Source organism: Pieris napi, chromosome 9 (genome assembly GCF_905475465.1).
Source record: "Pieris napi chromosome 9, ilPieNapi1.2, whole genome shotgun sequence".
NCBI classification, from domain to species: domain Eukaryota; kingdom Metazoa; phylum Arthropoda; class Insecta; order Lepidoptera; family Pieridae; genus Pieris; species Pieris napi.
The window spans coordinates 6,109,226-6,126,728 of record NC_062242.1 but is presented as its reverse complement, the minus strand read 5'-3'; the positions used below and the strand labels follow the sequence as shown (position 1 = coordinate 6,126,728).

Sequence of the window (17,503 nt, the reverse complement as noted above, 5' to 3'; positions counted from 1 at the left end):
TGATTAGTTTGGATATTTACTACGGTACCCATAAAATCCTTTGCCCCTAAATATATCAAATACATCTCAGTACAATAAAAATCAGTTTTACTCTAGAAGTATTTTAAAACTACGAAACAACCTATTGCAGATAAAGATGTTTTCGCTACTTACAGAATTTGTTTACATATTTACTATAACTACCTAAAAAATCACTGAAAAATATGATGCATGACACTATTTGAATCCAAATTTAAATTAATCATAACGGTCGATGATTGACACGTTTATGGAGTGCCATCTATGGGTCTTGAATGTGGTTATGTTGCACTCATAATAGGTGCTTAAAATATTTGTGCTAATTGTAAACCAAATTATCCGTCTTGGATTAAAGAAATGTATAATTGTAATGATAGATTAATAGCATTGGTATATAAATTAGGGGGCCTTATGTATATAACTTAATCTTTGTAAACGCTCTTCTAATGACATCCGCCTACAAAGACCCAGGTTTAAAGAACCTGTATTATGAATTTCAATTATAAAAAAATTAAGTATCTATGACATACACATTTAAGTACTAAGAATAAATTTAATATAATAAACAGTGTGTTGTAAAAATAGTAATTGTAATTTAGTTGTCGTGTCGCCATGCACAATAACTTTGTGGTTGAATAAATATATATGTTTTATATTAAGTATGTAAGAACCTATTTGATTCACTCTTAACTTATACTGACTCAGCTTCCAAGTTATTGTGCATGACTAGTGAATTTTTTAATGATATAAAATTTGGAAAATAAAGGTTGTTTTTTTATTCCAATCTACTATCCTGCTTTTTAAGAAATTTTGTATAAAAAAATCATTTTCTCATGGCTTTTTCGACAACGCACTTGCGAGTCTTCTGGCAATGTGAGTGTCCATGGGTGGCGGCGGTATCACTCAACATCAAGTGAGCCTCCTACCCGTTTGCCTCCTATTACATAAACGAAATAAAAATTCCTTCATGACTATTTATTTACGTATATATAGCCGGTTTTTGTAAACGAATGAAACTGTATCAAACCATAAACCACAGTGCCGAAATGTAATAATATTTTTATAGAACGCTGAAAACATTTAAACGACTTAAAAATACATATATTGGCGATATGAATAATAGTTTAGCGATAAGTCCCTAATATGAAAAAAAAAGTATAAGTAGTAAGTGAAAAAATTTGATTCCCTGTATTATACATATATAGGAACAAAAGAGTGTGCTTGTTAAGAAAGTGAATTATTAAACGAATTAGACTTATTTTAGTTTGAATGAAAAAGTGTCAGTTAAAATATTTCGTTTTATTTCCTGTACCATAATCTGGTTTTAGTATGTTTCTGCAGAAGATGTATATAATTTATATTAAACGGGATTAAATTTTATAAAAAATTGACTTGGACATTACTAATCAACAAATTTAAACAATGTTTAAATATACTTAAAGTATATTTATAGTGATAAACAGCTGCTAAGTCTGTGGTGATAAAATAATTTTTAGCCTATGGCAAAATGTCAAATTAGATATCAATTGTTATATATATACTTCTGAAGCTTGACAATGTCGTTGACGAAGTCGTCTGTCACACTGATGGATGAAATTAAAAAAAATTGTGAGCATATAAACTTTAAACTTAAAGTTATTTTGTAAGCGCAAAATAAACAACGTTTTATATAAACAAATTAAGACATTTCGGGGAAATTTTAGAACTAATAAATTGTCGCTAACCGATGTCAGAAACCTCTATACGCGCACAACAGGCTCCTAAAGAAGAGAAATCACCTTCGAAAATACCGGAATCTGTTAAGGTTAGATAAACTTATTAGTAATTTTGTTAAATATTTTTTATATATAATGTATTTATGATCAATAGTAATTAAAATACGTAACCCCATCCAGCTACTATTAGCTTGGGTATTGTAATCCAAAATTTTTACTCATAAATCCTACTATTATTTTCAGAACATCATATCAATGGAGAAAGAAAACGAAACAAATGCTAGTCGAAAATCTCGAATCGATCTTAATGCGCTACCGACCCGCCAGTACCTGGACCAAACTGTAGTGCCAATATTGCTCCAAGGGTTGTCAGCTCTTGCCAAAGAAAGACCACCAGATCCTATCAATTACTTAGCAGCTTATTTATTAAAAAACAAAACAACTTTTGAAAATAATAGCGCAAACTCTAATAATAACACTCCACAGAATCCACAAACATAGTACAAAACTACGTAAAATTTGTATTCTAAGTAGCAGCAATACTTAGGATGGACTTTGTCATCTCAAAATTTTAAGTGAACTTCTTATAAATAACTCAAAATTTATAAACCATATAACTATTGTACTAATCTAAGCTCCTGAATTTAAATATATTATTTTACTTATTGGTTAACATAACCAATGATTAGTTAGTATTAACTATTAATAATACAATAATTAGTAAATTTGTACTTTTAAGTTTTTTAATATAAATAATTAAAACATTGACTTTTTCTATTTATGGCCTAAAATATAATACAGTTTTACAACTGATGATAAGAAGCAGTCTTCTGGTGAAATATAGAAAATAATTATAAGAATAATACTATATTGTTTCCTTATAAATCATAATTGCCCAATATTTTGTTGGTTGTGTAAATTTCACTATTGGATTAATGCAACCACAAACTTCAATATCATTAAATTATAATAACAGAGATTTCCTGGTCAAAGGGCTTCAAAATAATAACTAAAAAACTTATTTTATATCTGTATATTTTATTATTAGCAGAAATACTAACACAGAAAAATACTATTAATTAATTCCACAGCTTGTAGTATTAACCTTTCTGTTCAGTTTCCTCGAGGAATTGTTGTCTATGCATCAACCAAGAATCACTATCATCAACACCTTCTTCTTCGGCAGCTACTGAAGGTATCTCGAACTGAATAATATCAGTTACAATACTTTCTTCAGAGAGAGAAGGTATCGAGTCGTGTATTGGTAGAGGCACTGGTTCAGGTGGAAGAAATTCAGCCATATATGCTGTCACATTCCGTGCACGCCATACGGAAATCTTACCTGAATACAAGTTATTATTTGGTTAAGAAAAATGGAGTATGTGATTTTCCTATTCGAAAAGCTGACAAAAGGTTATGATTGTGTTAAAATGTCCTCCAACTATAGTTTTATAGTCGGCACAAAATTTCAAAACTTGCATTTTTTCCTAAACCTTATATTTTGTATGATTAAATTATGAACCTTCTTATTTTAGTTAAAGTATAAATTTATTTATGTTTCTTAGAGAACAGAAACTTTAAAGGCATTTTTACATACCCATAGTTTCGTCTATTTCAACTTCCTCTTCCCCTCCCTCTTCTTGCCTTTCTTCTTTTACTTCCTTATCTTCTTTTTCTTCTTCACCCTCGCCGAATTCTTCTAATGTTGGGTCTTTCATTAACAAATAGAAACCATGTTGCATACAGTTGGTATCAAACACAAAACATCCAGGTCCTTTTGGCTTTCCCCTCAACCAGGACCCGTGATATCTCACTCGAGGGTATATAATTTGACCTGGACCTTCGATAACACCTTCAACCCACGTGCCCATAAATTTGATCTAAAACATTTTTTAACGTTTTTTTACAATAAGGCAGCAAGATCGCGTAAAACGGTGCTACTATTTTATTTTGTAGTTTGTTTTTTTTTAAACATTTAGTTTTTTTTAACTACATAAACAAAAGCTTCACCACTGTCTACTTATAGACCTGATATTCTGCAAAGAGGTATGTTCCTAAACCGTGACGTTTGCCCTTAAACCATGCTCCTTCATAAATATCACCATTAGGGTAGTAGTAAGCTCCAAAACCTTGTTTTAGGTCATGCCTCCAGTCTCCTTCATACCGAGATCCATCTGGATAAGTCATTGTACCAACACCATACTTCATTGCTTTACGCCATTCTCCTATAAATTTTATCTTATGATAGCAATAATAGTTCACTTTTTCGCATTATACGTCAAAATAGATCCTAATCTTATCAGTAAAAAGAAAATAAGTCTACATGCACCAGTTTAACTAAAATAGTCTTTCGTTTCTGTCAAATCATGTTAATGATGAAATGAGACAGATATTTATATACTTTAATACAATGCAATGTAAAAATACAAATGAACAAGCTCACTACTTCGTTTCTTAAAAACCTAAGCATGAATCTTCAAGAATATATACATAGTTTTGGTGTGTTCATTAATAATAACCTCCTCCGTGGCAAGTACTTAACATGTGTAGAATGCAGATTCTGCGTCCGATTCGCGGCAAACGATAATTGAGGGGTGGTAGGCGCGGAAGGCTGTTCACCTACACGCCTTAAAAGGTATTCAATAAAGAAATGTGTATTGTGTATGTATCACACATTATTAAGAGGTTACGGGACTTAAAATACATTTACTAGTGTTTTAAGATTGTAAGAAAATAGTATTAATTATATGAACGAGAAAATGAAATCAATTTGAAAAATATAATTGTTATACATTACTCGTGTTCCTATGAACATCGTTAGTATACCTTCGTATCGCGCTCCATTTTTGAATACATAGAGACCCTTGCCACTTCTCATCCCCCTACAATAACATCCTTGGTAGAAGTCTCCGTTTGGTAGAACAGCCCACCCTTCACCATGCCGCTCTCCGTCAATGTTTCGACCCCCTACATAAACCTAAACAAAACTGCCATTGCATACTTTGCTTTACAATTTCAACAGGCGTCATTTTATTTTCTTCATTTTTAATTATTAATAACAAGTTACTTACAGAAAAACCCTATAAAATGTATGTACTATATATGTAGAGATTATAATTAATATATTAATAGTAATGGCAACCACTACATATTATAAAACAAAGTTCTCTGCTGGCGAGTGGAGCGACAAACAGAGCTTACTTAATTTACTCAATAAATTACTTTTCAGACTGTTTTAAAATGGAAAATTCTTTAATTATTAAATTTTCCTCAATTCTATTTTTATTATATAATATATTTTTAAATTTTTTGCCTTTTCCGAATATTGAGTATTAAAATGCATATTCCTTTACATGTATGAAACAAAAAAATTAGAACATAATAGTACCAATTTGTTACATGAATGACATTCAAATTTAATAAAAGCATTTAATTGATAAAAAGAAAACAACTGGGGCTACAAGGGCGGTACGCGCGTTGAACTTTTTTCTTCTTAGCGATATATCGAGAGCATGGTCCTATAAAGAAAAATTAGTGTTCCGAAGTTTCGTCACAAACTACAAATATAAGATAGAATAAAGCCAGTTGTTGTAGTGTTCTACCCTTACAAAGTATGTATGTTCGTAATTAAATGAAGACTAAGAAACATACACCAATGGTATCAACATCCTCCGGCCCTTCGCCTTTCTCTTCGGCCATAACTGTTTATTAAATTACACTGAAGAAGAAACTAGTTTATTATTATTAAATCACTTTAATTTTCATTTTGACATTAACCTACATTATTATTGGCAATTTACAAAATAGAGCGTGCAGGTTTTACTCAAATATTTCAAACTAAAAGCGCAATACGAATTGTATTAAATAATGGTTTAGAGATATAGGATGTAGGCTATTAAAGAGTTTTGTCAATTGAAAATAATATTCTCTCATTATAAGGAAAGGAAGGGAAGTTGCTTAGCTAATAATAAAACGAAAAAAACACAAAAATCTTTCATTATTAGTTCATTACATTACACAATAATTTATAGTAATAAATAATTAACACAAATCGAAAATATAATTTATATTATACTACTAAGCCTTAGAACAAAAGAACAGTTCACTAGGTAAGGTACAATATTTCTGCTTGTTAGTACTATTTTTCATGCTTATTTTACCGATAGCCTCAAAATCTATTGATGCATATTAATTATACATTTTCAAGGAATAGTATAGCAACTTGTATATAGGTGTGGAACAGTCTCATTTAATGTACAGATCAATTATAAGAAAACTTCATAGTCGTACTATATTATAGATAATTAACCTAGTTTTGTACTTTAATATTCCGAACGAACCACTACAATCTGGCAAGATGCTATCGCAGCTAATTATTTTTTGTTAAATATATTACCACAGTCGTGTCATATACTGATTCACATAAACAAGGTCAACTTTGTACTTACAAAGCATTTTTAGGTCATATGAGCCGACAACAGTCTCAACGACCTCAATCGAAGCGAATTCCAATCAAATACTGCATACTAAACACGTTTAACTCATTTCCCTTCATAAACTCTTGGCTTGTACCAGATTTAAAAAGTTCCACAAAATCCCATAACACTCGTCATCAACGTGGAGGGGCCTGTGGAGGTGTTTCTTCAAGTTTACCCCAAACTACATTACACATTTCCCTCACTAAGGCTTGTTCTCCTGTACCGAGGTCTGGAGCTGGTCTTCTTTTTTCCCTTTCAACCCGTTCCCTCACTTCTAATACTTGTAATGCTCGGACGACAGCTTCTGGCCTCTCACCAAGGCCTGTACCCACACCTTTTTCAGCCTCTAGTCTTCGAACTTTTTGTTCTAAGTCTCGAACATATTGCACAGTTCTTTCAGCTAGTTGTGGGTGACTAATAGTAGTTATAGGAGCAGGGGGTCGTGTGATTTCTTCCGCATTTGTGCCACTGCTACTTCCATCGCCATCATCTCTTTCCCTTCCAGTAGTTCTTCCACAATTAACGCACGCTCCTCTTTCTCTTTCTTCATCCAGATAAAGACACAATTCCTTTAGTTCTAAATTATCGTGGATTAATTCTTGTTGTTTATCATCTAACTCGCGGAGCTTGCTTTGATATGCTGATACTTCCTGTCTCATTACTGACGCTGTATATCTGCCAAAGCGTTGCCACTCCCTTGCTAATTTACGTCCTTTTTGACGATCGTCATCTAAAAAACAACATAAGTCTCGCAATTCTTGATTATCTTCGCTCAATCTTCGATTGGCTTCCTTTAATGTTTTTATTTCATCTAAAAGCGATTGTATTTGTCTTCTTTGGTCTGTAGATTGTCTTGGTCCCTCAGGTTCAACTCGTTTTGTAAATTTCAGCATGTCAGCCGATCTTCTATGAATTTGTTCCTCCTCTAAGTTCCGTTGTAAGCGATGGGTGTCGTCTGCGCTTCTAGCCCTGGCTGTAGATTCTACAGGTTCGTGCACAATGGCTTTAGTAATAATTTCTCCAGAAGGTCTCTGCATACGTAATGCTGCAGGGGGTATTGGATAGCCTAAGGGATAACCTGAAGGATATTTTAATTGTGGATAAGGAACACCTGGATAGGGCCCCGGAGTTGGTCCGGGGTAGCCAAAGGGATACTGCAACTTGTTGGGGTCAATTGTCTTGGTGAAATAAGGAGGTTTTAAGTCTTTAGTGGATGAATCGATAGTGACTTGCTTAGATCCCGCAGCGGCAGGTGGTGGCGGATGATAGCGCGGTGGAAAGTTGACCGGTTCCGAGCCCTGTTTACCTAGTTGTTGTTTATGTTTGTTAAACTGGTCCACGTCCTGGCTTATTGACATTGTCGGTGACGATTCGCTTTAGCTATCAGCAAATCGTAAATGCTTCGTGCACATTAAGTACATTTCCAAATCAAGATTGCGTTCGTACAATTGAAGCAACATAAGTTCAACGAATGGGCCTTGAATGAATGGAGGGGACCGCCGCCGGCTGCGTAGGCTTTGGACCGTGGCATTCGCACATAGACTCGTGACACACACTACACAGGTTTAAATATTAAGTTTCTTCTTGTTCTAATTAGATGTTAGTGTTATTTGTAAATATTTTAATTAAAGTTTGCACCTTTAAGTTATAATGATATCACGATAAGGTTATGTTTGATAGTTGTGTGGCAAGAATACGCGGGCGCGCGCGGGGCGCGTGTCTGTGACTGACTCGATGAAACTATACCTGCGCAGATGGTGAAGGCTTTTGTGGTTTTATGTCTCGCTCTACTACCGGCGTTTCATCTTGCCTGCGCGCACGCATGTATCGATCTGCTTATACCTAAACGATAGAAGCGACATATCTTTTTTCTTATACTCTATTAGTTAATTAATTAAATTACAGCAGTTTAGTGTATTCAGAAAGACAGTCAGTAAATGTTTTAAAAATATTTGTTCGCAAAAGTTCCTTATCTGTACCTAGAATTTAAATAGGTAGTAAGCCTTTCAAAATACATATATATCTATATAAAACCGTTTTTGGATAAATAAAATCTAATAATGTAATCTAGTAATACTATTTATATTTTAAAAAGTTTGTTTTATATTTTAAAAACAATTCGTCAACGTGAGCTTATGAATGTTTTGGTAGATTAGGAATGAAAGGACGACTCTAAAATTACCTAGCCAATTCAAACTTTGAAATATTGATAAATTCCATAACGTGCACAAATTATTGATATTATATAATATAATTTTATCTTATGGTTTAATATTGAAAAAAGTCTTACTGTACAATATTGGTCTGGAACCAATATTGTACAGAAATACTTTTTTAAGGGTAAAAAAAATATGAAAACCAACAAGAAAATACTGCCAATATATAAGTATATTTTTTTATGTATTTTTATTTTACAAATAATCAAGTACATTGTTAGCCTTCTTCGCCTTACACAGGTCGCCGATTTTAGGTCTAACCCGTGCTAACAAGAAGTTTTCGATCACCGCACGGTCAAGGGTTAATTAAAAAATAATACTGCTAAAGAATTAGCGAATGCGATGTTTTTTTAAATTATTCATAGAAAGAAACGTTTGTTTATAAGCATGAACAAAATCACAATTCTTTCAAGTAATAAGTAGAATAATACTAATAAATTATTAATTGTTATATTATTGAAATAGCCGGAGACATGTCACCATATACCTATTGTTGAAGGATTTGGGGCTTAATACATCTTAATCTAGCGGCGTATATATGTACGTATAGCTATGTACTTTCCAATATTTCAGTGACAGTATTGCACACAAGTGACAGTGCCAATAGCCCCCGCCAAGTCCTGCTGCGCAACGCAGTGTACCGTAGCGTGCGCGGGCGCAAGGATGCCGCTGCTTCGAACAAAAGTTTTTGCTGCCGCTCTCGTGTTTTTTTCAGGTAAATTAATTTATTCAAAATTATGTCCCTGTATTTTGTAAAACTGTGCAATGCGGGTTACATTTGTGATCGGCCTATTATAAATTTGTAATTATAAAAAATATCTAAATACTTATATATGCATCTGAAAATTAAATAGTTTTAACGCATTTTTCGTTTAATAAAATAAATAATAATAACAAACACATGTAATTGGGTTTTTATGTAATTTATAAGGTTTGTTTATATTTTATATTAAAATTATTTTACAGGCATATCATGTCAACGAAAGCCGATAAAAGAGGCTCTATTTTTGAATAGTGATAGTTTCGGTAACTCTACATTGGAAGATTGCGTGTGGAAGAGAGAAAGAGAGCCATGCCCTGACCCAAATATTACTATAAATTTGTACACAGAAGCTGAACCTGAAAAGAAAACTGTAAGTATTTTGTAATTACTCAAAATTGGTTTCATATACGGTATACCGATTCGTATTCCAATCACTTTGTATTTTTTTTTATACGCTTTTTAACATTAAATCAGTTCACTTACACCGTTTTTATTAGTGCTCTAATCTGTTATAAAGAGAAAAGTTATATAAATACAACGTATCACTGATGTACTTTTTACGAATTAGTGTTTTATCGAGATTTAATAATTTTTCGTATTTTAGACATGTTATACGAGTACTGCGTTTATTTATTCTTTCAGTTTTAACAGATTATAGTTCTCTTACTACTAGCGTTCAGTCCGGTCACGGCTTGTTATTTTTTTTGTTAAATATGTCATAGCTAGATATATATTATTGGACTTTTGTACGTATATGTTCTTTATAAAACTGTAGTACATCACTTAGGTTCCGCAGCATACGCGAAATAATTTTTTATTGGTATTATTTATACACCTCGGGTTACATTATCAAAATTACTTTTTTGAAAATATCATATAGCATAATATAGCATCAGAGATAGTAGTGGCCCACTAGTTTCGGAGCCTATTCAATGCAAACTATCAAATCTTACCTCTTTATAATTTTAGTGTCGATATGTACCTGTAGCTTTGAATGAAAAGCTGCTTCAGTAATTTTTAAATTATTTACGTGTAAAAAGCTCCCGTCTTATTAGTATCAAATGTATTCACGTAAATACGCAAATATTTAAATCAAATTTATTACGTTAATTATTATTTTACCTTACTAAACAGATTTTTTTATAAAACCTAAATAAATGGCTCGAGCATAAATGTAAAAACCTCGCTAGTGGTACACATAAAAAAACTATACAATTCAACATAGGTACATAAATCGTGGTCAAACCGAGGCCTACATTTGCAAATATTATAAGTAGCTTAAAATAGTTAAAACTTTTACGTTAATACATGATTGTATTGCTATTGAATTTTTTTCTCACGAAACATATTAACATCCAACATTACCAGTATAAAGCCATTGTTTTATGGTAAGGTAATACTTAATTAAAATTCAAGTTCTGTTCAACCCAATTGCAAGTATGCCATATTTTCTTTTTTGTACTGGTAATTTTATACAAAAATATTTGGTAGGTACATATTTTATTAGAACTCCGATGTTTATTCAGTTGTTTAAGAAAGTAAACACGAAACTAAATACATAATTAATATCTCATCGGAGGTTTGCTTGAAAAAAATCCTGAACATCAATTTTATCCAAACAAATATAAGGGCTTAAGGTTTCTCTTGGTGTAGAACGATGTCATGACCGACAGGACAAAAACACAGGTCACCCGTTAGAAAGGCTCTCAAGAATACTAATTGTCAAACCTACAATAGACCGTAAACTTTCTTCTAATTAGCATTAGAATTTTCACTTCAAAAAGGGTAGTTTTACCGTTTGTTAGACATGAATGTGCAGAGCTAAAACGCGAATTTGTATGTATGAATGGAATTGAAAGATATTTGAAGGGCAACATTTAATTGAGGTCACAATCATAACTATAAAATATTGATACGATATCCAAATACAATGTTTGCTACACAAATTGTTTCTCTACCTTTCCTAACTTTGAAGTTCAAATGAGGCAAGGGCTTGACACATTTTTACTCTACTTCACTGAAATATCAAAGTAAGTATGTCGATGGTAATCGACATTTTTATACAAATTAAATACATGGGTCACGGCGATTTAACCGCGATTTATCAAATGTTAATACCGTTAATAACATAACACTATATTGAGCTCAAGGTATTATTAATGTATATGCTCTGATATATACTATATTTAATCAGTAATCAGCAAGCTTACCGTGTAACTTCACTTGTGATCCTGATTACAGAAGTTTTTGTATACCTCAAAAATTCTTTCTAGAATACCTCCGTCAAAAATGGGTTTCGTAGTTACTCGTATGACGGCATTGGGGTTCTCTGTCAAGTAGTGCCAAAAATTACTCATTATTATTTAATCATTGCATCGGTATTTGTTTAACATAACGGGACAGACCCGTTCTGGATATTTTATTTTGGAAGTACCAATAAGAAAATATTTTTATCTTACAACCGTACAAATGCAGTATTGAGTGCGCGTATCTCATTACGAAATTGCTTTGGGGACATCAATATTTTATGTACAGTTGTAAAAGTATACAAAGTTAACGGTACCTAAGACATTTTGAAACAATGTAAAGCTTTTCTTTTTTACCGACAAAATTAAACTCCAAGCGATATTATTTACAAGCACGTAAACGTTTGTATCACGTGACTGATGTATATTTTTTTTTATTTGTTCGTTATTTTCCCCAAACCGTTTAAAATCATGTTTCATTCAGATTACTCTCAAATAGGCTATTGGGGTAGTTTGGTATCTCTTGTCGCAATCAATCATAGTTTATTTTTAATATTCGTCATATTATATCAAACTACAGATTATTTCAACTTCTTGTCAGTAAGTATAGTTTAATACACGTAAAACTTTAGAATTAAAAAAAAGTCCGGATGTTTACCTTTACGCATTAAGGGACAACCAGATTACTTTCGTATTTATAACATAAGTTGTCATTTACCTAAATATTAAATTGTATTAACATTTGTGATACAGGTGGACCTCTTTAGTGAAGACTGGCTTCGTCAGAGTAGCTGGGAGCCCTCCCACGAAACAATTTTACTTATTCACGGCTATGCTGGTGGGGATGATACACTGCCGATAATTGTCCTTCGAGATGGTAATTATTCTCATAATTATATAGATAGAGAAATTTGTAGCAGACCGGTTTGGACTATTCGAAGCCTAGCTTAGTGTCAGCCTTTCGTCCCACATTCCTCCTAAAAGGCTGGCAACACACTCGCCCTCTGGCATTGAGAGTGTCCATGGGTGGCCATGGCTATCACTTAACATCAGGAAAGCCTGTTCTATAATAATTAAAAAAAAACAAAACTTCAAAATCCTTTGATCCAATCGTGTTGGTACTAACCGAGGTTGTTGTGCTGGAGTGAGTCAAGCTCCACACCCCTCTTGCATTTAGTGCCTTGTTACCTTGGTATAATAAAAAAAAACTTTAAAATTTTAGCTATATATGCTTATGTTCTATCTATGTGTTTGTAATTGTGCTTTGCTGGCAAAGCAAGAAATAAATGTAACAAAATTTGTAATCTAATTATAATCATGTTTTATAATTATGTTTATGTTATAACTATGTAATGTCAAATAAAAAAAACAATACATAGCTATAACATAAACATAATTAATCTATTATTAGTAAACTATTTTACTATGTTTCATTATACATACGAAAGAAAAAAGTTAGCAAAGAGATTTTATTAAGCTCCTTATCAGTCAGTTCAATCAGAGAAAGTATTGCGATTTTACATTGCATACTCGACAATTGACATCAACGAACTCTTGCGCTTTCTACTTATTGTCGTTACATGCGGGTCAGATTGTATGAAGTCAGGTATTTTTAATAATAAATATTTTAGAATTAATTTATGCTCTAGATGAATTTAAATCCTTAAGAGATCATCAAACCCCAATTAGGTATAGGGAACATTGCATTCTTTACCATCCAAATCCGTTTTTTTCATATTTGCGTTTCCCTGGGAAACTAGCTTAAAACCTTTAGTCATTAACGGCTAGAAATACAACGTAATTTAATTATAATTCCTTTTACATATGTGTTTCTCATGTTTTAGCATATCTCCGGCGTGGCGGTTACAACGTTTTCATGCTAGACTGGGGACAGCTATGCCAGCCTCCGTGCTATGTCGCGGCTGTTCACAACTTGCGCCCGGTCGCACGGTGCGTCGCAGAGGCGCTTGCGACTTTGCGTCGTGCGGGTCTGCGACCTGACCGCCTCACTTGTGTCGGACACTCATTAGGAGCTCACTTGTGTGGAATTATGTCAAATTACTTGAACTTCAGAATGAATCGAATTATAGGTATGTCACGTTCATGAATTTGAATCGATATCATAAACGTACTGTTACGTTACTACGTTACTACTACTGATTTTTTTTATGTTTTGTCTGTGAACAAACAATATTACTTATTAGACGAATTTATTACAAAATCCGAGCAGTGTTGGCCTAGTGGCTTCAGCGTGCGACTCTCATTCCTGAGGTCGTAGGTTCGATCCCCGGCTGTGCACCAATGGACTTTCTTTCTATGTGCGCTTTTAACATTCGCTCGAACGGTGAAGGAAAACATGGTGAGGAAACCGACATGTCTTACACCCAAAAAGTCGACGGCACTGGAGGCTGATCACCTACTTGCGTATTAAATTGAAAAATGATCATGAAACAGATTCAGAAATCTGAGGCCCAGACCTAAAGAGGTTGTAGCGCCACTGATTATTATTATTACAAAATCCATTCAAATGAAATCTTATGTATCACACGCAATGTATATGAGGAGATGTGTGGTAACCATTTGCCGATGTAAGAACAGATTAGATTACACTTTAACTCCGTACTTTCCTGTGTTCATACTCTCATGTATTTGGTATAATTAGAGAGACTGTCAGAATTATTTGATATTTTCTAATATTTAGGTCAGTAATAAAGAAGGCTTGTTTAATACAAATAAAATGTTCTAAAGTTTGCATTTAATTAGTGTAAGTTTTCTCTTAAATAACGCGGACGAAGTCACGGGGATTTATTTATAATAAAAATATGACGCAATTTTTTCGATTCGAAAAGTGCATAATATGTGTCTACCTTAATCAAACTTTCTCCAATACGTAATTTATCGAAATAGACCGGTTCGTAACATACTCTCTCTACTGTCTTACATTTCTTTCTCGTAATTGCTTTTTGCACTAAAAAAGTAATTGTATATGTCATTATTTACAATTGCATAAACCAAAATAAATAATTATAAGTCAGTTCCATCTAACATAAATTAATCAATAATTATCCAACTTGCATACATAGGTAGACGGAAGAGTGAACTTTAAAACTATGTATATAAATCATTTTATTGCTCATAATATTTTTAGTGAATAATTCGTTGGCATCGATTGTGACGTAGAAGTCTCTAAACTAAAGCTAAACGAGAATTCTATAAATTTATATTACATAATAATTACCAGATATATACCAGAATAAATATTGAAACTATTCCTAACATAATTTATTTACAACTCTTACACAACTCTAAATTAAAAGGTGTATTATGCACTATTCATGAATAAGTATCGCAATACGGCGAAGAAAAGCTACCAGCGTTAAAGGTATTGTACCTTTGCCACAGGGGAAAAACATTTTAAATTTGTTTTAATTATTTTTATTATTACTTTGTAGGTTAGGAAAATTGAAAATACAAATGATACGTATGTAGCATGATTAAATGATATAATTTCAATATCTACTACTTAATTAAATATATAAATAGTTCATTGTATTTTCCTTAAAAGGCTGCCAGGAATCGCTCGAAGCGATAAGGCCGCCCGTAGACCTCCTTATTATTTAATTATAATTTAATAGTACTGATTTTTGCAACGAAATAAAGTATGTGTAAAATTAATCTTTAGTTAAGTTGTATCAATTTAGACATTTTCACAAATGGCTAGGCTATTTTTAGAGAAATGTATGTATGAAAACTTTCCAGGGTTGGACCCAGCCAGACCTTTGATCAGATCAGCTCCCGCATTACGTCTAGACCCTGGAGATGCTCGGGCGGTCCACGTTCTTCATACAAACGCAGGCCGGTATGGTGAAGCGGCACGACTTGGTCATGCAGATTTCTGTCTAAATGGAGGAAGAAGTCAACCCTTTTGTGAGGATACACCAAGTGAGTATAAGAGCTACCATTGTTTTTTTAACGTGAAATAAAAGCCAAGGCAACTTTTATCTTTGTCTCCCCAAGTACCTTTAAATTGGGGGTTTAATTTGGTTTCGTAAACAGTATCCAAGAAGAAAGTGGTTTAATGACGCGTTTACCGTGATCACAATCACATGAGGTGGGTTCAAATAAAAAAATACCCTCAAAATTGTGTTTAGTTTCAAAGGTTTTCTTTCAAATAGATCTGGTTTTAAAAAAAAGTTATATTTGCAGACGCAGCCCTATGCAGCCACGTATGGTCGATATGCTATCAGGCAGAGAGTCTGTTCAGGCCTCGTGCCGCTGTCCCTTGCGGGCGACGCTGCTCAGTGAGAGTTCCGCCAGCTAGAGCCTCCGCCCTGCCCGTGCCTTTGGGACAATCTGCGCCTATGACGTGAGTACAATAAATAAGCGTACATTCTATTCATTACTTATTTATTATATAGATCCTATTCAGTTTTACACTTACACACACATTGCATTGATTTTTATTTAATTTTATATGTAAAAAACAACCTGTTTTTTAAATTGAGGAGCAATCGAGTGCCTACCTCATTTATTAGCCTACTGCTTAAACCAAAAATATATTTATTTTAATGTTATTTCTATATTATTTCTTTCAATATTGATTTACGGGAAGAGATCGCTCATAACGAGCGAGCTCCTAGGATTTTTTAAATTAAGTGTCAACTTCTACGAGAGCATTTTAAATAATTACTGCTCTTGCCAACATTGTTATTACATTGTCATTACATATTTACTCCAAACATAAGTTACAGCAGACATGAAAATAACTTTGTACTAGATATGCTTATTATTTTTATTTTTAATATTATTTATTTAAATAACTTTAAAACTTTTCTCAAACTCGGATAAACGATTAGTAATTGGTAGGCACAGTCTGATCCTAAATCACCTCACAGAAACACATGCATTAAAGTACCACGCCCCAAAATAAGGGGAATACATTTGTGACCTCTTAAATAATTGTAGGAACCTTTAGTAATATATTGTACCGATTTTCCTTATTTCACAGAGCCTCAGGCGCATATTGCGTAGAAGATTTTACAGCTCCATTCTGTCCAGCTACGACAGGCTTATCGGATGGCGACGATCGCTGTTGTCTCGACAAACAATACGCGGCTGCGGCTACAACCACTCAACCCCCAAGAACACGCCCTAGGCCAATAGTAAGACTTCGTTCTAGACGGATTAAAAACATACCTACCAATACTACTTGGGAAAATTATGAACAAGAATAAGACAAATCTATTTACGTAGATCATTCTAGGAAATACGGTGGAATAAGCTGGGTAATTAAAGGCAATGTCCCATGAATTTGTAAATAAATTCTATTAATATAAAATCTAATATTCTTGATAACAGCACTTGATCATTTTGTCATTTATTCGTAAACGTCGATGCGATTAAGTCATTGTCGAACAGTACAATCGTTTCATAATTTAGATTTGATATACTTAACTTCGCGAATATTATTGGAACACTTCGTTGCTTGTTTAGTTCCAAAAAGGCCCACGGAGCGTTGCTTGAGTTTTTTATATAAGTTTATTTTGACTACACTTTTTCCAAAGACAAGAAAAGAGAAATAATTTTAAGGGTAATCTTAAGATAATTTGGCTTTAACTTGTCATCTAAGGATCGTTAGTTTTAATTTTAGACTCAAGTTACCGTCTTTCATTAGCAAAAGAACACTTGGGACAGACTATTATAATAATCACCGGAATGAGTGATCCGAGCTAATTAATGACCGGCATTTTTGTTGCTAATCTGGCGATCCCAATTTTTACAGTAAGAAAAATATACATTACAATAAAAATGCAATATGATGGTGGTGGCAGCCGTCTCCACTAGTTTTAGTATTTAAATTAAATGTAAGAATTAAGGCTAATCCCCTTATACGTTCAAAGCTTCAAAACACTACTGACTTTGCAAATAAATAAGTGTTTATGAAAAAGCCTGTAAGACGTTAGTAGATAAATTCAATAAAAGTACAATATTGTCTAATTATTTATGGGTTGCCAAAGAAATCAAAATAAATGATATATAGAATATTTGTTTTTCATTTGCGTACACT

The 17,503-nt window shown here is 33.1% G+C and overlaps 3 protein-coding genes across 3 annotated transcripts; 1 reads left to right on the top strand and 2 right to left on the bottom strand.

Annotated features, from left to right (window-relative positions):
- Positions 1-2,751: 2,751 nt before the first annotated feature.
- On the bottom strand, positions 2,752-5,614 carry LOC125052491 (radial spoke head 1 homolog). Its single transcript, XM_047653376.1, has 5 exons — positions 5,385-5,614; positions 4,560-4,710; positions 3,762-3,958; positions 3,331-3,613; positions 2,752-3,075 (listed from the first exon to the last, which is right to left on the bottom strand). The coding sequence occupies exons 1-5, from the start codon at positions 5,430-5,432 to the stop codon at positions 2,834-2,836; spliced, it is 921 nt and encodes a 306-aa protein (XP_047509332.1). The 5' UTR covers positions 5,433-5,614; the 3' UTR covers positions 2,752-2,833.
- Positions 5,615-5,713: 99 nt separating this feature from the next.
- On the bottom strand, positions 5,714-7,960 carry LOC125052490 (coiled-coil domain-containing protein 85C). Its single transcript, XM_047653375.1, has one exon. The coding sequence runs from the start codon at positions 7,567-7,569 to the stop codon at positions 6,346-6,348; it is 1,224 nt and encodes a 407-aa protein (XP_047509331.1). The 5' UTR covers positions 7,570-7,960; the 3' UTR covers positions 5,714-6,345.
- Positions 7,961-8,980: 1,020 nt separating this feature from the next.
- LOC125052473 (pancreatic triacylglycerol lipase-like) lies at positions 8,981-17,478 on the top strand. Its single transcript, XM_047653347.1, has 7 exons — positions 8,981-9,142; positions 9,394-9,560; positions 12,190-12,313; positions 13,281-13,526; positions 15,196-15,378; positions 15,643-15,802; positions 16,445-17,478. Exons 1-7 carry the CDS (start codon positions 9,091-9,093, stop codon positions 16,668-16,670), a joined length of 1,158 nt encoding a protein of 385 aa, XP_047509303.1. The 5' UTR covers positions 8,981-9,090; the 3' UTR covers positions 16,671-17,478.
- The last annotated feature ends 25 nt before the right edge of the window (positions 17,479-17,503 follow it).

What these genes read in the sequence shown, in the direction of transcription:
- LOC125052490 (XM_047653375.1), bottom strand. Translation starts at nt 7,569, where the DNA reads ATGTCAATAAGCCAGGACGTGGACCAGTTTAACAAACATAAACAACAA.
- LOC125052491 (XM_047653376.1), bottom strand. Translation starts at nt 5,432, where the DNA reads ATGGCCGAAGAGAAAGGCGAAGGGCCGGAGGATGTTGATACCATTGGT. An exon ending in AGGATGTTGATACCATTGGT is followed by an intron (nt 4,711 to 5,384) that starts GTATGTTTCTTA and finishes AGTTTTGTTTAG; the next exon opens with GTTTATGTAGGGGGTCGAAA. An exon ending in AAATGGAGCGCGATACGAAG is followed by an intron (nt 3,959 to 4,559) that starts GTATACTAACGA and finishes TAAAATTTATAG; the next exon opens with GAGAATGGCGTAAAGCAATG.
- LOC125052473 (XM_047653347.1), top strand. Translation starts at nt 9,091, where the DNA reads ATGCCGCTGCTTCGAACAAAAGTTTTTGCTGCCGCTCTCGTGTTTTTT. An exon ending in CGCTCTCGTGTTTTTTTCAG is followed by an intron (nt 9,143 to 9,393) that starts GTAAATTAATTT and finishes ATTATTTTACAG; the next exon opens with GCATATCATGTCAACGAAAG. An exon ending in CTGAACCTGAAAAGAAAACT is followed by an intron (nt 9,561 to 12,189) that starts GTAAGTATTTTG and finishes TTTGTGATACAG; the next exon opens with GTGGACCTCTTTAGTGAAGA.